General features: G+C 40.8%; 1 protein-coding gene across 1 annotated transcript in view; it reads right to left on the bottom strand.

Annotated features, from left to right (window-relative positions):
* Nucleotides 1-19621, bottom strand: part of LOC141797970 (solute carrier organic anion transporter family member 1C1-like) — a 34442-nt gene that overhangs the window by 12401 nt on the left and 2420 nt on the right. The window contains exons 2-7 of the mRNA XM_074679694.1: nucleotides 15296-15462; nucleotides 8897-9038; nucleotides 4109-4241; nucleotides 2370-2491; nucleotides 2019-2165; nucleotides 170-268 (exon numbers count right to left, since the gene is read on the bottom strand). Of these exons, the coding sequence (XP_074535795.1) occupies nucleotides 170-268; nucleotides 2019-2165; nucleotides 2370-2491; nucleotides 4109-4241; nucleotides 8897-9038; nucleotides 15296-15385 (733 nt within the window). The 5' untranslated portion in view covers nucleotides 15386-15462. The remainder of the gene's footprint in view (nucleotides 1-169; nucleotides 269-2018; nucleotides 2166-2369; nucleotides 2492-4108; nucleotides 4242-8896; nucleotides 9039-15295; nucleotides 15463-19621) is intronic.

The raw sequence follows: 19621 nt of genomic DNA, 5'->3' as shown, positions 1-19621 counted from the left end.
GAATTCAAAAAAGTGCTTTTATTACAGTGAATTTACAAACGTTTTCCATGACTCTTTCTGGTCAAGTGTGAAAAGTTCAAAAGTTAGCTTTCAAAAAAACTTGGATAATGAGAATAAATAATTTTTAAGCTGGTTATCATACTATCACTAAGTTTGTTTTTATACTTACCCATTTTTACAAATCCAATGTCAACATAGATTTTGGCACAAAGTGAGCCCAACAGGTACCCAAAGACAGGTCCCACCACTGAGATAGTCTGCACACAGCCTAGAGTATGACAAACAAAGCCAAAGACACACTGCACAAAATGACCGTAATACTAATTTCAATTCTTTCAACTGTGGTTACCACAACATACATGTAACAAGCCATATTTAAGACACACTTGGTTTGAAACAACCTTCACAGCAATATTTGCCTTTTTCAGTAAGTCCATTAATCTGCTACTGCTCATACTGAACCAAGTTTTAACTGTGTTTGGTATTTCTGAGAGGCAAGAAATGTTTAGAGTGTGCTCTGCGGAGAGCTGTTATTTAATGCAATACATACTGTACGTAGCATCTTAATGGACTTTCATGCTGAAAATGGAAACCTTTTGAAATGTACTTTTTATGAGATGCACCATAATTCAAACAGAAACTGGCTATAAAGATTTTCCAGAAACCTGAAGATGAATAAATCAAATTAATTCAGAAATAACACAGGCAGGTGCCAAGCATTCACACCAGTGAGCAAAAATAAAACTGCTTAACAGAGCTGTGGATATATGAGGTCTGCATTCACAGCATTTGACCGTTAGATGAGCTAATGGCAGGCTATTCTTACACAGCTAGATGACTTTTGACTGCAAGGCTAGCTCACAAAATGGCTATAAATGTAGAGAAGAGTGAGACATCTGTTTGCTGAAGATCAGTACTGGACAGATTTAACACACATCACACAGTTTCCTCATCTTCAGAGGCTCAGTATGTGATTGTAGCGTACATAAAGCCCTTTGATGCTTACATAAAGGACCACGTTTGCTCATTTAATGACAGCATTATGTTTAAATGTGCAGGGTCTTCCATACAGAATGAAGCCTTTTACTCTTTTACTCCTCTTTCATCATATATTAACCTGTATTACTGACCTATCAAACGGTTGATGTGCCACCAATTCAACACAATTCTGTCCATCCTTTTGTGGTCTGTGTTAACATTTGACCAGAGTGTTTCAACAATGAGCAGTGGGACTGAGAGACAAGTAGAGCCCTGGACCTCCTGAGCTGCCTGCTGCAGCCCTGACTCTGTGCCATACTGAGATAAACATCCCAAAAGCCAAGGACGGCTTACACAGAACCAAACCAAACTAAAGGTTTACACATCTATAGATAAAACTGTACAGTTACACAGTGTGAGCCCTCTGTTTGTACATCTAATGTCCTGACCATATGGGCACAGACAGCACACACAGTACTTTCCCCTGTGACTGTGTATGTTGAAGGACTCAGTGTAGTGTCTAAATCAGATGTATAACATGAGCAAACTGCATTATTAACCGTGGCTGGGATGTTTAAATTAAGTACGCAGAATAAACATACATATTAGATAAAAAAAGTGTCAGATAATACATCATGTAAAATAATCAAAAAACATGAGAAATAAAAATACACTCCCCAAAAGTTAGGACAGGTGCCACATAGATCAAAACGTTTCTTGTAATGGGTTGTAAACACATTAGATTCTGTTGTAAAATTGGGCATTTTCATGTTGATGCCGCTTAGGTTGCTTCAGTTTTGCGAGCTGGTCTGAAGTGGTCACTCAAGGACGGCAGTTGAGTGCTGGCTACAGTATAGCCTAGTGTAGGGACTTCTTATGCTTTACTGGAATAAAGTACAACTTAATTACCCTAACCTCCATCTGGACAATGTGAAGAATCTAAACAGCGTGTGTGAAATTCCATTTTGCTGATCTTCTACATGAATGGGATTTTATGAATGGTGAAGTGTATCTCAGCGCCACTGGGTGTTTTTTCATACCAACATAAAGCGCTGCATTCTCCTCGGTCGCAAAATCATCAATGTAAGAGATTCCCAGAGGTTGCACAGGCGTCTCTCCAATCCCTCTCAAAACATTTCCCAGGAGCACGTAGATCCACATTGATAGGTTGGACTCACCTTCACAACCTGCGGAAAAAAGATGAAGACAATCAGACGGATTCCCTCTGATACACTTCTGTGGTTAATATATCCTATTTTGAGTGCTTATTGCTTATTTTATTGCATACTTTAACTGATAGTTCTTGTTTTATATATTAGCCTTTTTTATTGCCCTTTTTATGCTTCCTACTAAAGTAAATAAAGTATTTCTGATTCTGGTAAATATTTTACCTGTGGATGGCACTTCAGGTAGTTTATCCTCTTGGGCCAAGTCTGCTGGTGAGCCCACACGACAAGGAGAAGGGTTCACGGTTGAGTTCTCTACCCACCGAACAGATGTTTCAAACTCATAACTGGATAAATACACAAATGAAAACCACAATAAAATACAATGATAACTTTACTGTGTCAGGGAATAAAGTAACTTTGTGTATCAATGCCTTTTTCTACTTGAAGTTTCTGCTCAGGGCCTGTTTAAAGGAAGCTTTTCTTTTTCAAAGTAACTTGATAAATCAACAAAATTCTCTGCTCATGGGGATCAGGATGGGATCAGACTGAGTCATGCCAGAAAAAAATAAACTGGATATCCCTCTGATTTGATGTTGGGTCTTTGCTAATAATATGACTTGAGTTTGGTACTAGACCTACTTTTCTGTAAAACTTCATTACATGGCATTTGTTTGGACTTGGCTACATGTAAAAAATAATTGAGTACAGGGAGTTTAAGATATCATGACTCGTTGATTTCTATATGTTAAATCAATATGCAAGCAGCATCTGCAAGATGGGCCAAATAAAATGTTACACTTCTAAAACAAAGTTTCTATTGATGCAGCATGAGCTGACTGAATTTTAACCACAGGTAGATTTCCAAATGGGCTGTGCGGTGGCGCAACCTAGTGCTGCAGCCTCACAGCAAGAAGGTCACCGGTTCAAATCCCCACCTCAGCCGGTGGGCCTTTCTGTGTGGAGTTAACATGTTCTCCCTGTGCATACGTGGGTTCTCTCCGGGTCCTCCGGCTTCTTCCCACGGTCCAAAAACATGCCCACCAGGTTAACTGGTCACTCTAAATTGTCCCTTGGTGTGAGTAAATGGTTGTCTATGTGGCAGCCCTGTGATTGACGAACAACCACTCCAGGGTGTACCCCGCCTCTCGCCCAATGACAGCTGACCCTGACTAGACCCTGAACAGGATAAGCGGTATAGAAAATGAATGAATGAATGAATAGATTTCCAAACATGTCAATAGGAATGGCACTAAAAGTAATAAGTACTTTACTACACTTTAATTAGGAAGCAGCAGCAGAAAGCAGAATAACCATGAGCTATTACAAAGTGTCCCTGTTGTACCTTATGGAAACATTACCTGTACTTGTGATCTTAAAACATATCTTCACATTTATATCCATATGTTAGCATTGGGGCTACCCAGTAGCCCTACTCTCAGCAAGAAGGGTCAAGGTTTGATTCCCTCTCTATGTGCAGTTTGCATATTGTCCCTGTGAATGAGTGCTCTCTGGATACTCAAGCTTCCTCTGAACAAGCTCACCAGGTTGATTTGTCCCTCTAGATTTTCTGTAGATGTGAGCATGTGCGTGAATGGTTCTCCGTCGCTACTTGTTAGCTCTGTGATAGGCTGGCAACCTGTTTAGGGTGTACTCTGCCTTGTGGGGATAACTGGGATATGTTCCAGCTCCCACGCACCCCAACAAGAAAAGCTATAAAGATGATGTATGGATGTTTTCACTGCACGTCAATAATGTCGTGCAAAGCCAAGATGTATTTTTATGCTTAGGAATGCAATGTTTAGAGAGAGGGATGTTCTGACTGAATTATTGTAAGGCTGATTGGTTTAATCATTAAGTGTGCTATGGCTACGTTGCAAACCAAAGCATTACTTAGAGGGGATTGTGTGTCTCATTTAGGAGGATGAGTCCAGTGTTGCAGCCAAAAGCATCTTTCTACTCACCGTCCAATGATAAAATGAGGCAGAGCGATGATAAAGGTGCCGATAGACATGAGAACACAACCAACTGCTATGATCTTCGGTCGATGTAGCTTTGCCCCAAAGTAGCTGACGAAGGCTATCACTAGTAGGTTACCTGAGGAGATGAAGGAAACAAAACCATCCAGATGATGTAGCTTTTTAAATTACACTGCAGGGAATCAAAATTATTGTATTACTGGATAAAAATGTACTATGTCCTTTTTTTTTTACTACCAGATAAGACACACACATGCAACTGAGAAACCAAGCTAACCAGCAGCTCAACTGTTGTGTTTACACACCTGATCAAAAGTTGAAGACCATTAGAAAAATTACATGATTTTACATTTGAAACTGTTGGATCTTAAGATTTTTTTAAGAAAAGCTTCAAATGAAAAAAGAAGAAATCAGAGTGAGAAAAAAATTGAGTAATGAATTAATTGAAAACAGCAATTAAACTGAAACGGTCTGTTCATCAGCAGATCAACATTTTAAGACCACAGCTCAATAAAACCTGAAAACCTCCTTCAGAGAATAAAACCCATGTCTGGTGTGCTCTTAAAAAGTCCACACAGGTATTTTTGTTGCGTTGAAGGAGACAAGGCCTTTGAAGGTTTTTTTTTTTTGTTCTTAGAGCCTTTCACAGATGTTGTCTGATGGTTATTGGGCTCCAATCGGCACCAGTAACCGCCTTTATTTGGGTGGAGGATCATCCTGTGTCTTAAAGGCCACTTGGATCGTCTGGCTCAGTGCCACTCAAAATTTTGGGGTCTTTTACTTGAATGTTTTGTTCCATAAACTTTTGGATCTTTTGAGAAATTCAACATGACTGTCATACTGTGTCCAACCCTAGCAGCGATGGTGTGCTGCAAGAGTCCTCGCTTATGCAGTTCAACAAGCTAACCATATTAAAAGACAGAAAGCTTTCTTGCCTTTGCCATCAGAAGGTCATTGCGGCATGAATTCTTGATAGAAAATGACTGTTGAATCCACATTTTTGTGCAGATTTTGACTTTTAAAAGCTGTGGTCTTAAACTTTTGATCTGCTGATAAATAGCCTATTTCACTTTAGTTGCTTGCAATAAATTTCTTACTCATTTTTTTTCTTCTCACTCCCTTTTCTTATTTTTTTGAAGCTAACATTGCAAAATGTAAATTTGAGCATTTTTTCAAATGGTCTTAAAATTTGATCGGGTGTGTATATAAACAGTACATCCATAAAGTATTCGCAGCGCTTCACTTTTCCAGATTTTGTGATGGCCTTGTTCCAAGATGAAACAAATGCATTTTTCCCCTCAAACTTCTACTCAGAACACCTCAAAATGACAATATGAAAAAAAAAAATGTCCTTCAATTTTTGCTAATTTATTTGAGACAAAACTCTGAGAAACCCCATGTACATAAGTGATTACTTCCCGGATGCACTGTATAATCAAATGTTCTCACACATCGACAGCATGCAGTAGTGAAGGTGTTACATATGATCCAAATCAAACAACGCTGGGGTTGGAGCATAACCACTTCTCTATTATCAGCTTGTAGTGAGCCTGTGATTATTGACATGGAACACTAATTCTGTGAAGGGGCAAATTGAGCAAGAAAGATAAGCTTATGTCACAGTGCACAACCTTATTCATTGCAAAGGTTCATTTGTGGGAATGACGTCAAACCCTTCGACAATCCCTGGTGACATGTGTTCATGTATGGGTGTGTTGTTGTTTTCAAGTGGGCTGCAAATAAATGAGGAGAGGAGAAGAGATATAAGAGAGATTTCCAGAACTTAGGAGTACTAGTGAAGAACTGAGAATTTCCTGAAAGCTTTACATTGTTTATGACGCCGTTGATTAAGTGATATGACTATTGGCTAGAAGGCTGTGTGTGCATCTTTGTCTACTTGGAAACTTTTCTGGTGCCATTACTTTGTAATAATTTCTTTGCCTGTACAGCATTATATGCTAGGTGCATGCAGTGAGCCATCTCTTCATCATGTGAGTAAATCAGATGAGCTCCTTCAGTCTTAAGAGGTCCTTGCTAAATCCAGCATCTCTACCCTTACTCTCCAGTCACTTCTAAATCTTAGTTTTTTTCTTTTTCTTTCCTCCCCTCTGTGCTCCTCTCTCTTGTTCTTACACTTCCCTTTCCGTTTCTTTCCTTTTGATATTTCCTCTTCACACTGCCCTGCTATGCCTCTGGGTTACCTTGGCAACGGTCCTATAGAAAAAGCTTGTTGCCTAGGCCACAGGATAGAGGCAGCTTTCACAAGAGATGGAAAGATGGAGAGATGGAGGGCTGTATGAAGAGATCTGAGGAGCATTTGGCTCTTGTGGCACTAAAAATGCAAACCTCATTTCTTTTTTCTGAGGATCCAACAAGCTCACTTTCAGCTTCTTAACTCAAGCCTGCATGTTCTGCCATGACTGAGGACATGATCCGCGATGTAGGCACCAAAGACCCCAAATTCCCTTTAAATGTAAAAGAACAATATAGAATGTGCTGAAATTTTTAAGGGTTTTTTATTTTGATGGTATCATGTCATCTTGCTTTACAACCTGTGTATGCAAGATGCAGTGTCAATACATGTATCAAAAACCAGCCAAGGAAGTATGGTACATGTAAAGTAGTATCACCAGATGCTATCTCCAGCCTGGCAATACAATTACAAGAAGTATTTAGAAAAATCAAATCCAATTTCAGTTTAAGGTGCTCATAATCCAGTGTATGGATTTACAGTAACTGTGATTACAGAACAGTAACACCTGAAAATTAGTTTAAGATGTCTTTCTACAACAGGAAGTTCCTCCAGGAACTAGGGACTTTCTGAGGAACTCTGCTTTTGTCGTGCATTTACACGACAACAGTTGTAGCATGAAACATAAAGGTATTGTTGCGTTTGTGCCACTGTTGCAGTGTCAACAGCAAGCTGTAGTTTTCAGTGGAAACACTGACGTCACACTCCACTTGTGCTTGTGCTGCTAAATCTGCTGATTGCCTTTCAACAAAACGTGGTGTGGGGTGGGGTCTCTACAGTGACATCAACAACCTCTTCAACAGACAGTTTGTGAGGCTCCAGGACTGTGTGTCAGACATGGTGGTCTGCAGCACAGGAGCATCCCAAGGGACAGTGCTCTCCCCCTTACTCTTCACCCTGTACACCTCAGACTTTTCGTACCACTCTGGGAGCTGTCGACAGTTCTCTGACGATACAGCCATCGTCGGATGGGTATCACAGGGGGATGAGCGGGAATACAACAGTGTCTTCTCTGACTCCGTCGACTGGTGTGACGTGAACCACCTTCAGCTCAACGGCAGTAAGACAGAGGAGATGGTCGTGGATTTTGCAGGAGGAGGACACCCCAGACTGCACCTGTGAACATCGAGATGGTGGAGTCCTACAGATTCCTGGGTGTTCACCTCAACAATAAACTGGACTGGTCACACAACACAGACGTCCTGTACATGAAAGGCCAAAGTCATCTCCACCTGTTGAGGAGACTGAGGTCCTTGGAGTGTGCAGGACTCTGCTCAGGACTTTTTATGATTCTGTGGTGGCTTCTGCACTGTTCTATGCAGTGGTCTGCTGGGGAACAGGGCGCACGGACAGAAAGAGACTGAACAGACTGGTCAGGAGGGCCAGTTCTGTCCTGGACTGCTCCTTGGACTCCCTGGAGGAGGTGGGTGAGAGGAGGATGCTGGCAAAGCTTGCATCCAAAATGGACAATCCCTCTCACCCACTGCATGAGACTGTGGGGGACTTAAGTAGCTCCTTCAGAAGCAGGCTCAGACTCCCACCCTGCATGGCGGAGGGCTATTGCAGGTCATTCTTCCCAACTGTAATACGACTCCATAACACACAAACCTGAACCCTCGATATAATGACGTCAAGCATTTAATAAATACATACCTTTCTGCACATCATTCCAGTACTCACTGTAAATTTTTATTGTCAAGTGCTTTTCATTTTCATTCTCAATAACCAATCTTTGTCTATATATCTCGCTCCTATGTAAATATGTTAATGGTAATATTTTTTATATATTTCTTATATTTCTTTATATTTCTTCAAATTTCTGATTTTATATTCTATTATCATTAATCTATTTTTATTGTTATTGCATTGCTGCACTTTTCTGTGAGCTGCTGTGACAAAAAAAATTTCCCCCAAGGGGGATCAATAAAGAATATTGTATTCTATTCTAACCAGGGGCCTGTCATGAATACACTACAGCGTTTTGTACCTCAGTGTTTCTGAGCAAATGCAGATTTTTTTTCACTGTTTTTTTCTGTTTTCAGGAAACATTGTCTTAATAGGGGCCAAATTTATAACTGAGGCAATTGACCTAATCCTTGAAACAGCCCTGCCTGGGGGTTAGTACTTTCCAGAGGTCAGGAATTTGGGGGCGGAGCCTGCAATCTGGAGTCTATTAGTGGTTGATTATGTGTTGGATAAAAATACAATAAATACCAGCTCATTCACAACTTTATACCTTTTTATATAACAAAACCTTAAAAATGTAGAGTTCAGCAACAAGCCAGGTTGAAGCCTGTTATGTCCCTACTTGACGCCTTGATTCACCACACTCACACACTTATACACACACTCTGTCTTTTTCTCTGATGCTTGATGAATCCTTTATCAGCAGCTTGAATACCTCTGTGACCCATTCATAATTCTGCCCAGAAAGACAGAAAGAGAGAGAGGTAGGGAGCCCATGACATAGAGGCTGCAAAGAGAACAACAAAATAACAGCAGAGCCTGGAAGGCATACTCACCTATCTCAAAGCTTCCATCAATGACTCCTATTAGGTAACTGGGTATGTCAAAGCGCCTTTCCAGCTGAGTTATTGTGCTCTTCATGTAGCTCCCCGACAGAGCCTTTGCAAAATAGGCAAAGGACAAAGCCACCAGAAACATCTGGAAGAAGAGGGAGAGGTGAAAGAAGGAGAGAGGAAGAAACAAATATGAGATTTTTGCAATGCACAAGAACATGAAAATAAACACCAGAAATGTCATTCATTCTTTCCATTCATTCAGAGGAACCTTATTTATGATGGTTTGAGGTAATCATCACTAACTAGGAGTGCAAGAAATGAAAGTTTTGATCTCAAACAAGTGTTTTACAAAGAAAAGTTCATCAAGAGGCACATGTTTATTGAAAGTCAGGTAATCTGTAATTATTTGTTATCTAGAGACAAAATAGCCCTATTTTTGATGTTTTTATAACACTACTGGAAATAGCATTATTTTATTATTTGATTAGACACACCAAATCTGATAACAACTAACCCCCTTTTTCTGTGTCCTGTAATCCTATTTGTCTAGATTGAGTTCTTGAAAAAATTGGGTTAAAAAGGTTTAAAAAGTTTTGCAGGACTTTGTAAAACCTGAGATGAAAGAACAAAGTCAAGGCAAATAAAACCTTGTTTTATTTTATATTTACAATCTTTTCACAGCTAAAAATCCATGTGAGTAATACATTTAACCATGAAGACAGTAGAGTTAGATTCTTTTTCCAAAACCTGACTTACAAAAAGGACAAAAATCAGCAAAGAGTTGAGAGGTTCCTTTTTGTTAAAATGGAGTACCAAAACCAAGGCTAACACAAAGTACTTCAAAGGAGCTCCAATACTGCAGCAGAGACAATGCCATTATCAAAAAACTCAGTAGAAGATGAAGGGGCTGAGAGTGGACCCTAGTTGAACACCTCTGGTCAGTGGTTATACATTTGATCAGACATTTCAAGCTTGTAAGCATTAAGATCTATGAGAGATTTTTAAAGATATTATCAAGAAATAGGGTCAAATGCATCAAGCTCTGAGTAGAGGTAGATTTTACTGGTGAATTAGGTGTAATGTACCACTTTTGTAGGACACTCACATAGGTCAGATAGCGTGAAATGTTGACAAAAATCAGAGAGTAGCTATCTTAAGTTGTGCGTGGAATGGATGACAAATAAAAGACTGTTATGAAGCACACTGAACAAACACTGGAGATGTCTTGACCTGATTAAGTCCATTTAGGACCAACAGCAATTTCACAGAGATTCAATGATGGCAGAGATCCAGCAGGGCCAAAAACACTCAGTTCATTTAATTATGAACACTTAAGCAGTTCCAGAATTTCTTTTTTTCCCTGAGTAGGAAATGTCATTTAGATTTCTGAAATTAAGTTAAATGGAAAAAGTGACAAGATTGTCCCTTTTTGGCCTCTTTTTTCTGGAATAATCTCAGTTTCCTCAAATTTATGCCAGCACCAGGGAAACTAACTATAGTTAATAAGTGAGAAGTATGACCAGAGACGTCACTCCAAAGTGTTTTTTCCTAAACTGCAGTTTTTAGGATTCTCTTAAGTTAACTTAAAGTTTGGTCGTACTATGCTGTAGTTGACGTTTAATTGATGCAGTTATGGGGTTTATGAATCCCAAAAGGTGTAAAAGAAAATAACTAGGACTTGGCAGGGACTACTGGCTCTCATTCTAAGACTAAGGCTACAGACAAAAAACTGCGGACACCTTAAAAAGAATCAATATTTTATTCCCATTGCCCAATAAATGGGGATCAGTCATTGCTGTTAGACGGTGAATACAAAAAAGAGAGAATAATGTGTGCAATACCATAGACAGTTAGTGGCCTCACAGGGAACACTGCCTACACTCAAAATCACAGCTAAAAACCACTGACTTGTCTACAGATGCAGGTCAAAACATGAGCCAAGTAAAAAGGAAACTATACACACAAGCATGATCTAGAAACACTTAGAACTCCTCTTGGCCCGACTCCATCAAAAATGGACTGAGGCAAAGTGTAGAGCTATCCTATGGCACGAAAGATCAACTCCTCTGTGGTTGCCACCTTATCGTGGCGGAGGGGTTTGAGTGCCTTGATAATCCTAGGAGCTATGTTGTCGGGGAAAATAAACCCTTGTAGGGTCTCCCAAGGTTAACTGGTTCTGGGTGAGGGGCCAGACAAAGAGCAGTTAAAGACCCCCTATAATGAGTAATGGCACAATTCAGTTCACCCTGGCCAGAGGGTCACCACCCCTTACTCTAGAGCCAGGCCAGGGGTCGGGGCCTGCAGGCGATCGCCTGGTGGCCAGGCCTTCACTCATGGGCCCTGGTCAGCCCAAGCCCAAACAGGGGACATGGGTCCATCCTCCTGTGGATCAACCACCTGCAGGAGGAGCCACAGGGGTCTGGTGTATTGTGGATTGGGTGGCAGACTAAGTGGCCTGATCCCCTGGTTACAGAAACTGGCTTTTGGGACATGGAACACCACCTCTCTGGTGGGGAAGGAACCTGAGCTGGTGCAGGGGTTACAGAAATACTGGCTAGATCTCTGGAACCATCCTTCTTGAGAGGAGTTGGACTCTCTTCTTTGCTGGCATTGCTCGCCTTTGGGTTGGAGAATGGGTACTGACTGTTGTTTGTGCTTGAACACCAAACAGCGCCTCAGAGTATCCACCCTTTCTGGAATCCTGGGGATGGGTGTTGGAAAACACTCCGACTGAGGACTCCATTCTCCAACTGGGGGACTTCAATGCTCACTTGGGCAATGACATCCTGACTTGGAGGGGCGTGATTGGGAGGAACGGCTTGCCCGACCAGAGTGGTGTTCAGTTATTCAACTTCTGTGCAAACCACAGTTTGTCTTTAATTAACAACATATTTGAAAATAAGGATGTCCAGAAGTGCAACTGATCACCACCTGGTAGTGAGTTGGGTCAGATGGCGGGGGAAGATGCCAAACAGACCTGGCAGACCTAAATGAACAGTGAGGTTTGCTGGGAGTGCCTTGCTGAGGATCTGTCAGATGGTCTTCAACTCACACCTCTGGCAGAGCTTTGACTGTGTCCTGAGGGTGGCCGGGGATATGAAATGTGAATGGACCATGTTCAGCGGTGCCATTGCCAAGGCAGCTATCTGGAGTTGCAGGCGCTCTAGCAGTCACTGAGGCAAAAACTTGGGCATGGGAGAACTTCAAAGAGGCCATGGAAGTAGATTTTCAGTGGGCCCCGAAGAAATTTTGGCAAACAGTCCAGCGGCCCAGGACGGGAAAGCGGTTCTTAGTCCACATTGTTTGCAGTGGGAATGGGGAGCTGCTGACCTCAACCGAGAGCATAGTTAGGCAGGGGAAGGAATACTTCTAGGGTCTCCTCAATTCCACCAACATGCATTCTGTTGAGGAAGCAGAGCCAGCTCCAGAAATATGGAGTCATCAGCCCGTTGTTACAGGCTATTCAGTCTTTGTATTTCCTGAGTGAAAGCTTGGTCGAACTTGTTTCTGGTCAGGGGTGGACTCTGCCAGGACTGCTCTTTGTCAACTATTCTGTTCATTACTTTTATGGATGGGGTTTCTAGGTGCAGTCAAGTGGCGGAGGAAGTCTGGGGTCTCAGGATCCCATCTCTGCTTTTTTCAGATTATGTGGTCTTATTGGCCTCATTGAACAATGACCTCCAGCTTGCACTGAGACGGTTTGCAGCTGAGTGTGAAGCAGCTGGGATGAAGATCAGCACCTCTAAGTCTGAGGCCATGGTTCTCAGTTGGAAATGGGTAGAATGCCCACTCCAAATCAGGGGATGGTCTTTGCCTCAAGTGGAAGAGATCAAGTATCTCAGGGTCTTGTTCACAAGTGAGGGGAAAATAGAGCCAAAGATTGACAGATGGATCAGGGTGGCGTCCGCAGTGATGCCGACGCCAGACCGGCCTGTTGTGGTGAAGAGAGAGTTGAACTAGAGGGCAAAGCTCGGAATTTACCAGTCAATCTATGTTGCAACCCTCAGCTATGGCTATGAGCTGTGAGTAGTGACCGAAAGAACAAGATTGCGGATACAAGCAGCGGAAATGCGATTTCTTGGCAGGGTGTCAGGGTGTCTGGAGCTTGGGCATTCGGGAGTTGCCCGGAGTAGAGCCACTGCTCCTCCACATCGAGAGTTGCCAGATGAGGTGGTTTGGACATCTAGCAAGGATGTCTCCTGGACGCCTCCCTGGGGAGGTGTTTAGGCATATCCAGTTAGGAGGGAGACCCCGGGGTTGACCGAGGACACTATGGAGAGATTATATCTCTCGACTGGCCTCGGAACACTTTGGTATCCCCTCAGAGAAGCTGGTCAAAGTGGCTGGGGACAGGGGCCATTGGGCTTTGCTGATGACAATGCTGCGCCCGCGACCCCCACCCAGATAAGGAGTAGAAATGAGATGAGATAAGACAAAACAAATATTTTCCATGAAACAATTCAACTTTTCAGCCTCAATATTCAATTTATTAAATATTGTAATGTGATGTGATGTAATGTATTACTGGATTATTTTCAAAAAAACGTTGAGGGTCTGCATGATTTGTAAATGAATGGATTCTGTTTTTCATAACATCAGTATCCCAGTTTTTGAATTTATAGAGAGAGGCCAAGTGTGAGACGTGCATGTTTTTTTACCCTTCAAATGCAAGAAAGAAAGAAAGAAAGAAAGAAAGAAGATACAACAGCTCCCACATTGGGTGCTCAGGCCCCAAGACATTTCTTTTTATGTGAGAATTTTTTTAGAAATTAGCACGTGAGTTTCATGTAGATTTGCTGTTCCGAGAAAAGATGATTTGTTGGAACTCTTAAAATTCAGAGTAAGTCATGGTTTACTTTATGAGAATAATGTCTCACTCTTTCTGGGATCTGCAACAATGGAATGCTTTGTGACATATTCATTTAGTACTTTCAACTGTTTTTGTATGTGCCGAACAAGCTCCTGCCTCAGAGTGATTAAGATCACTAAAAAGCGATTTGTATTCAGACTGTGAGAACTTGAACAAAGCCCCTTTCTGACCTGTGACCTGCTTTTGTTCTCAGCTCATTGATGTCACTCAACTAATAGGCTTGGGCCGAGGCCACACATAAACACAAAATGTTTATTTTCCAAAAGCATAAGTGAATTTGTTCAACATTGCTTTAACGATCATATTGATGACTGGTGAGAAGTTCTGAGATAGTGGTTTGAACAATGAGACTAATATTGAGACACTACAGGACCGAAGTCTCTGCTAGTCCTAGTAGAATAACTATCAAAAATTAGGTGATAACTACATTAGAGTCAAATAAGCTGTTCCCACCCAGCAAGTCTAAAATCTATAAGAATTCTGAGAAAACTTAAAAACACAGCCCTGCCATCACAATCAGTAATATGATGGCTGCTTGAACACCATTGTCTCACATCACCTTCATGTGGAAAATTAAACATTTGTCTGATCTCATTTGGATATTAACTAATCTTCATATTGTTGGGCAAAAGGCATGCTTCCAGCCAAAGAAAAAAGATTTGTAAGACTACCCCCTGTCCTGCCTTATCATCTCATTCTTTATTCAAAGAGAAACTTTTTTAAAAAAGCAAACCATTTCTTTCACTGCAACAAGACGACACAGGAGCAGCATTCGTAGGAAGTCTCATGCCAAGAGTGCTTTATCAAAGAGTCTTTATCTATGAAACAACAGCTGCTTTTAGATAACATCAATAGATTGTGTGTTCTTATACTCAACTTGCTGGAAAAGATAACTAGCAAGAGTTGGAAAATCAAGATGAATATTTGTTTTTCAATCAACAGAATTTGTTTTTTATTGTATTAAACACAGGCTCTCGTTGTAAATGCTTCTTGTATACCTCTTGTCTAATCAATTGTCGAGGAATGAAAAATACTGTCACATCATGTGTTAATGCTGAAATTACAAAGATTTTGGAGGGCAAGAGAGACAGATTTTATTTTGGAGCTACCCTTTTAAGTATTTTCTTTTTTGATTTCCTGGGTTATTTTGTTTTGGGGGGGGTAGAAAAAGTATTCGATAATTTAGTTCCAATTAATGACCGTGGTTGTACTAGCCTTAGGACAAGCACAAGACCGTCATTCGTAGGCTACAAAAGCTGAGCTTGTAGCTCTTCTGGAGATGCTGTGTCCAGTGAGACTTGGGTGACACACAAACACAACTCCTCAACCAAGGGAGGAAGCATGTGACCTGAAAAAGAGCGTTACTAAGGCTCTGTGGAGCATGATCAACTTTTGACCCACAGGAATGCCACTATGATGAAGCTTTGAACTCTTTGCACAGTCAGATACTATGGTCATCCTTTTACTTAATTTCTGCACTGTTGTGGTTTATTACACTTGCTTTAGCTCTAGACATGACAGTGTTGTACCTTTAGGCTGGTGCAGGAACTTGACCGTGACTCTTTGGCAGCAGCCTCACTGCGTCCGTTCCTCTGCGTGCGTCCTTGCTCGGCTCCCATCTTCCAGGATTGTCTCTGTGTCTCCTTAGCAAAAGTCGCCCACGTAATGCAATTTCTTGGCACTGATGCATGCAACCCTGCAAATGGATAATTCAAGCATGTGACCCACTTCTTCTCATCAAACACAGATACATGTCTACATCTGCCAGCAAAGAGGGGAATGACACACAGGCACTCAGACACTACACACATGTGATATGTGCACTTTTTCATAACACATAGTTACTCACTTTCAGCCGAGTATCAAAACCTTTGAGCTGTACATTCCAACACATCACAGCTATATGTTTTCAGCTTCTGACTGATGTCATGTGGCCAAAAGCAATGAAGCATAAGACCCTTTTCTGAAATGTGGTGAAAGCATAATCTTCATGTTAAGAGCCTTATTGCACTAACAGAATATTAAATACCATGAGAGGTGATTTGTGTTAATATTGTTGTGAAATGTATTTGCCTTGAAGACTGGAGCTACTCTACATCTGTATGGAAAGTTTTGATGAATTATTGATCGGTAGTTACTTCTCAAAACTGAATACTGAGTACAGGATTTCACAGACATTGAGTTTGCTTTAATTTATTCTCGAAGACTAAGCACTGTTTACTCTGCCACACCTGCTCATGAGGCTTTGGGAAGTCGAGAATTTGGATGAAAGTAGTCCTGAACCAGAGCCAACACGATGTGTAACTCAGCTGGGTTTGTCTTGCACAGAACTTTTTGTATCCTCCGTTACCTCCTTGCATCTATTTTTGACTCTAGACATGTGCAGGGATATAAACATTAAAGTATAACACAAAGAAATGTGTGCATGAGGAAAATGTTGTATTGTCCAACACATGCTGCAGGTGGTGGCTTAGAAAAATGCGTACACAGGCTTTCTCTGCTTTATCCAACAACTGTTTATTCTTTTAAACCTCAACTTTAGTTGTTCTTTGTTGTACTACTCTCCCCCATCATGCATGTGCAGCTGGGCATTACTGAAAGAGCTAAAAGAATTTAGCCTCCCAGCGCCGCTTAAGACGAGCGTAACAGCACTACTGTGTGACCTTCAGCTGGGCTATATTGACTTCATGGTCGACAGGGTGGCTCAAACGGAGAGAAGGCATTACATAAAACACTCACATGTGCTTACCATTCTGGGTATTGTAGCTTCTGTAAAAAGGTAAAAAGAAAGAGTTTCTATTTCTTGAACTAAGTTAGATTGTTTTATATCATTTATAGAAAGTTCCACAAGTTTATTTGATCTAAATTCTTCCTTAATCACCTGTTCACTTAATTCCCTTTATGTTTAGCTTTTAGTCCTTCGTTGACAGAGACAGGACAGTAAAAAGAGTAGGAATATAAGAGGAGCCAGTGGCATGTGCTCAAGGATCATAATGGGCTGAAAATGACCAACACCTCCAAAATCATATACTTTGTCCATGTGACACAACGCTTAGCTATGTAATCAAACTCAGCGCCCCATCTTTTTTTTCATATTTTCCCTACATAGTTTTCTGTTTAATATATTTCTTATGCACGGAAAATACACACACAATGAAAATACTCTAGAGCTGGTTTGCCAGACTGGGCAATTTTGGGTGGTGCAGGTAAACAAAGGATTGGTAAGGTGGATATACTTTGGGTTGTTTTTGTTTAATTAGCTGGGCAGATCGCATAAAAAAGTGAGGAAAAATGTGGTGCAAACAAACTTTTAGCATCATCAGTGTAATCCCAGCTCAAAGCATGTTCTGCATCTCAAGGTAAAATACCACATGCAGTTAAAGGTCATGAGTCCAATAAATGCTGATTGTCTCGTCTGTGTATAGTAACTGTAATCTTCAAAGTAATTTAACTGTATGTGTGTGTGTGTGTGTGTGTGTGTGTGTGTGTGTGTGTGTGTGTGTATGTGTGTGTGTGTGTGTGTGTGTGTGTGTGTGTGTGTGTGTGTGTGTGTGTGTGCTTGCTTGCTCTGGTGCCCTGAACATGCCCTAAGCATGTTTGTTTATGTTTGTTTAAAGAGGAACATGTGAAGGCAATATATTGTCACTGCAATGACAGGAAAATCTGTAGTGATCTGCGGTGGTTTTGTTCAGCTCTGTCAGGCGTGCTGCTTTCTGAGCTGATGAGATGTGCAGCATATCGACTAAACCATTATATGATCCTGACATTTATATGTTTGGTAACACACAGCCTCGGCAAGGTGGCAGCAACGCACATGAATAAGATACGGGAACGTAGTTGCTCTGTGTTACATCAGCTATATGATTTGCACTTCCATGCACACTGGGGGCCCAGCTGGCCTTGCGGTCTAGGTCATGCCCCATGATGCTGGCCCTTGAGTAGGTGGCCAGGGTTTGAACCCAGCCTGTGGCCTGTTTCCCACATGCCATTACCCACTCTCACCCTATTTCCTTCTGAATCCACTACCCTATCCTTTCAACTAAGGGCATAAGGAGCCTGGAAAAAATGAGATAAAAGAAAAAAAAAAGTCAAAGGAGAAAAAATTGAAGGAGTTAATATCAATCACATATTTTGGACTTTTTCTTGTGCTTTTTGGTAAATTTTTGGACAGCTTTAGTGCTGAAACTACCACTTTAGACAAAGCTTTTGAGACAATACCCCACCACTGTCCCTGATACTGACAGACTTTCACTGGATGAGATTTCAAAAAATTTTGTTTATGTCAAATTTTTACAAACAATTAAAAATTAAATGTCAATATGCAATTGATCCCCAACAGGGTGGGGGCAGCAGATGTTTCTGGTGGTTTTTGATTGTGAATGTATTTTGCATAAAGCCAAGCTAACTCTAGAGCATTATATATATATATATATATATATATATATATATATATATATATATATATATATATATATATATATATATATATATATATATGAGATATCACTTAGCCTTGATATCTTTGCCAAGTGAAGCACTACAACTGCCACAGGGATGGAAAACATAGCATCATGGTGGTTAACACTAATGTAAACTATCAGTTTTCTTAATCTAAGAGCATTTATCTTAGTGCTGCAAAGAAACCAGTAAACCAAACTTCATCACCGCATGAACCGTTTAGGGAACGGTACAATGACATTCAGACTCTAAAGTAAGAGCCACTCTGTGTGTGTTTTTATATTTTCAGTCCCTTACCTTTAAATCTTTACCTTATAGCACTTCATCTTTGACTCAACTTCTTCACACCTGTTTTTCTTCTTTCTCTTCCATGACTTGATAGCAGAGCAAACTTTTATCAATGAAACTTAAGAGCTGAGTCATCAGTCTTAGGTGCAAGACTTTTAATGACATGTTTAGAGTTTCAAAGGGTTACGTCAAATTAAAAAGTGGCCCCTGAACAAGAAGTTATTTTATGGGTCAATGTCTAATTTTTCAAATACTGGTTTCACTAATACAGTCTATGAGTACATCCAAGTCCATGTGTGGAAAGTTATACCAAATCTCTTTTTAGTAGTTGACCCATATTGCCATCACCACCAACAAAGGCAAATGTTTCTCTCTGAAGTAGACACAAAAAGTGTGAAATTTGTCAGTAAGGACAACCACCCGTTGAGGTTACATCCAGTGGAAAATTGTTTGTGTGGGACTACTTGTTGAAAAAGCATGTTATGTGTATGAGTAGACAGCTTAAAAGAAGGTGAACAAAATCAACAATAACTTTTTTACATCATGCAGGGTAAGTATTCATAAATTCAAATCTATTCCATTTTGTATCATTTGTAAAGGAAGGAACAAATAAGGGCTGATTTCCATCTCTTTTCATTTATCATCTTTCCTGACCTCTTTCTCTCCCTTTCTATGGATCCTTTCTTTCCACCCCCTCACATTGGGCTTGCTTATTTCATGTATTTCCCCCTCCTCCCCCCTGAGTTCATTTCAAGCAGTCATGTGAAACAGTGAATGTAATTGCTGCAGGGGACTTGGTTTGTGTTTGCTGTGCAGCAAAAAAAACATCAACACGACACCATTCCTGACAGTAGGACTTTTTCTAAGGCCACATGTAAAATGTTTGTATTTCTCATGAATATTTTTTTCTTTTGTGGTCTAAAAGAGCAGAGCAGACCAATGAAGCTGGCTAATCGCAACAGGTCTGACCTACTTTCATGGAATTAGACCAAGAGCAGCTTTAAGTGGCCAATATGAAGCAGTTGTCCATTTACGCAAGTAAAAGATCAACAAAAAGCAGAAAAGCAGCCACCAGAATCTCTCTGTCTTATTCTCACACAGTGTTGTAG

The sequence above is a fragment of the Halichoeres trimaculatus genome, unplaced genomic scaffold (genome assembly GCF_033239565.1).
Source record: "Halichoeres trimaculatus isolate MK-OKI-2021-1 unplaced genomic scaffold, fHalTri1.1 fHalTri1_scaffold_9, whole genome shotgun sequence".
In the NCBI taxonomy this organism is placed as follows: Eukaryota; Metazoa; Chordata; class Actinopteri; order Labriformes; family Labridae; genus Halichoeres; species Halichoeres trimaculatus.
This window is presented reverse-complemented; position numbering and strand designations above follow the sequence as displayed.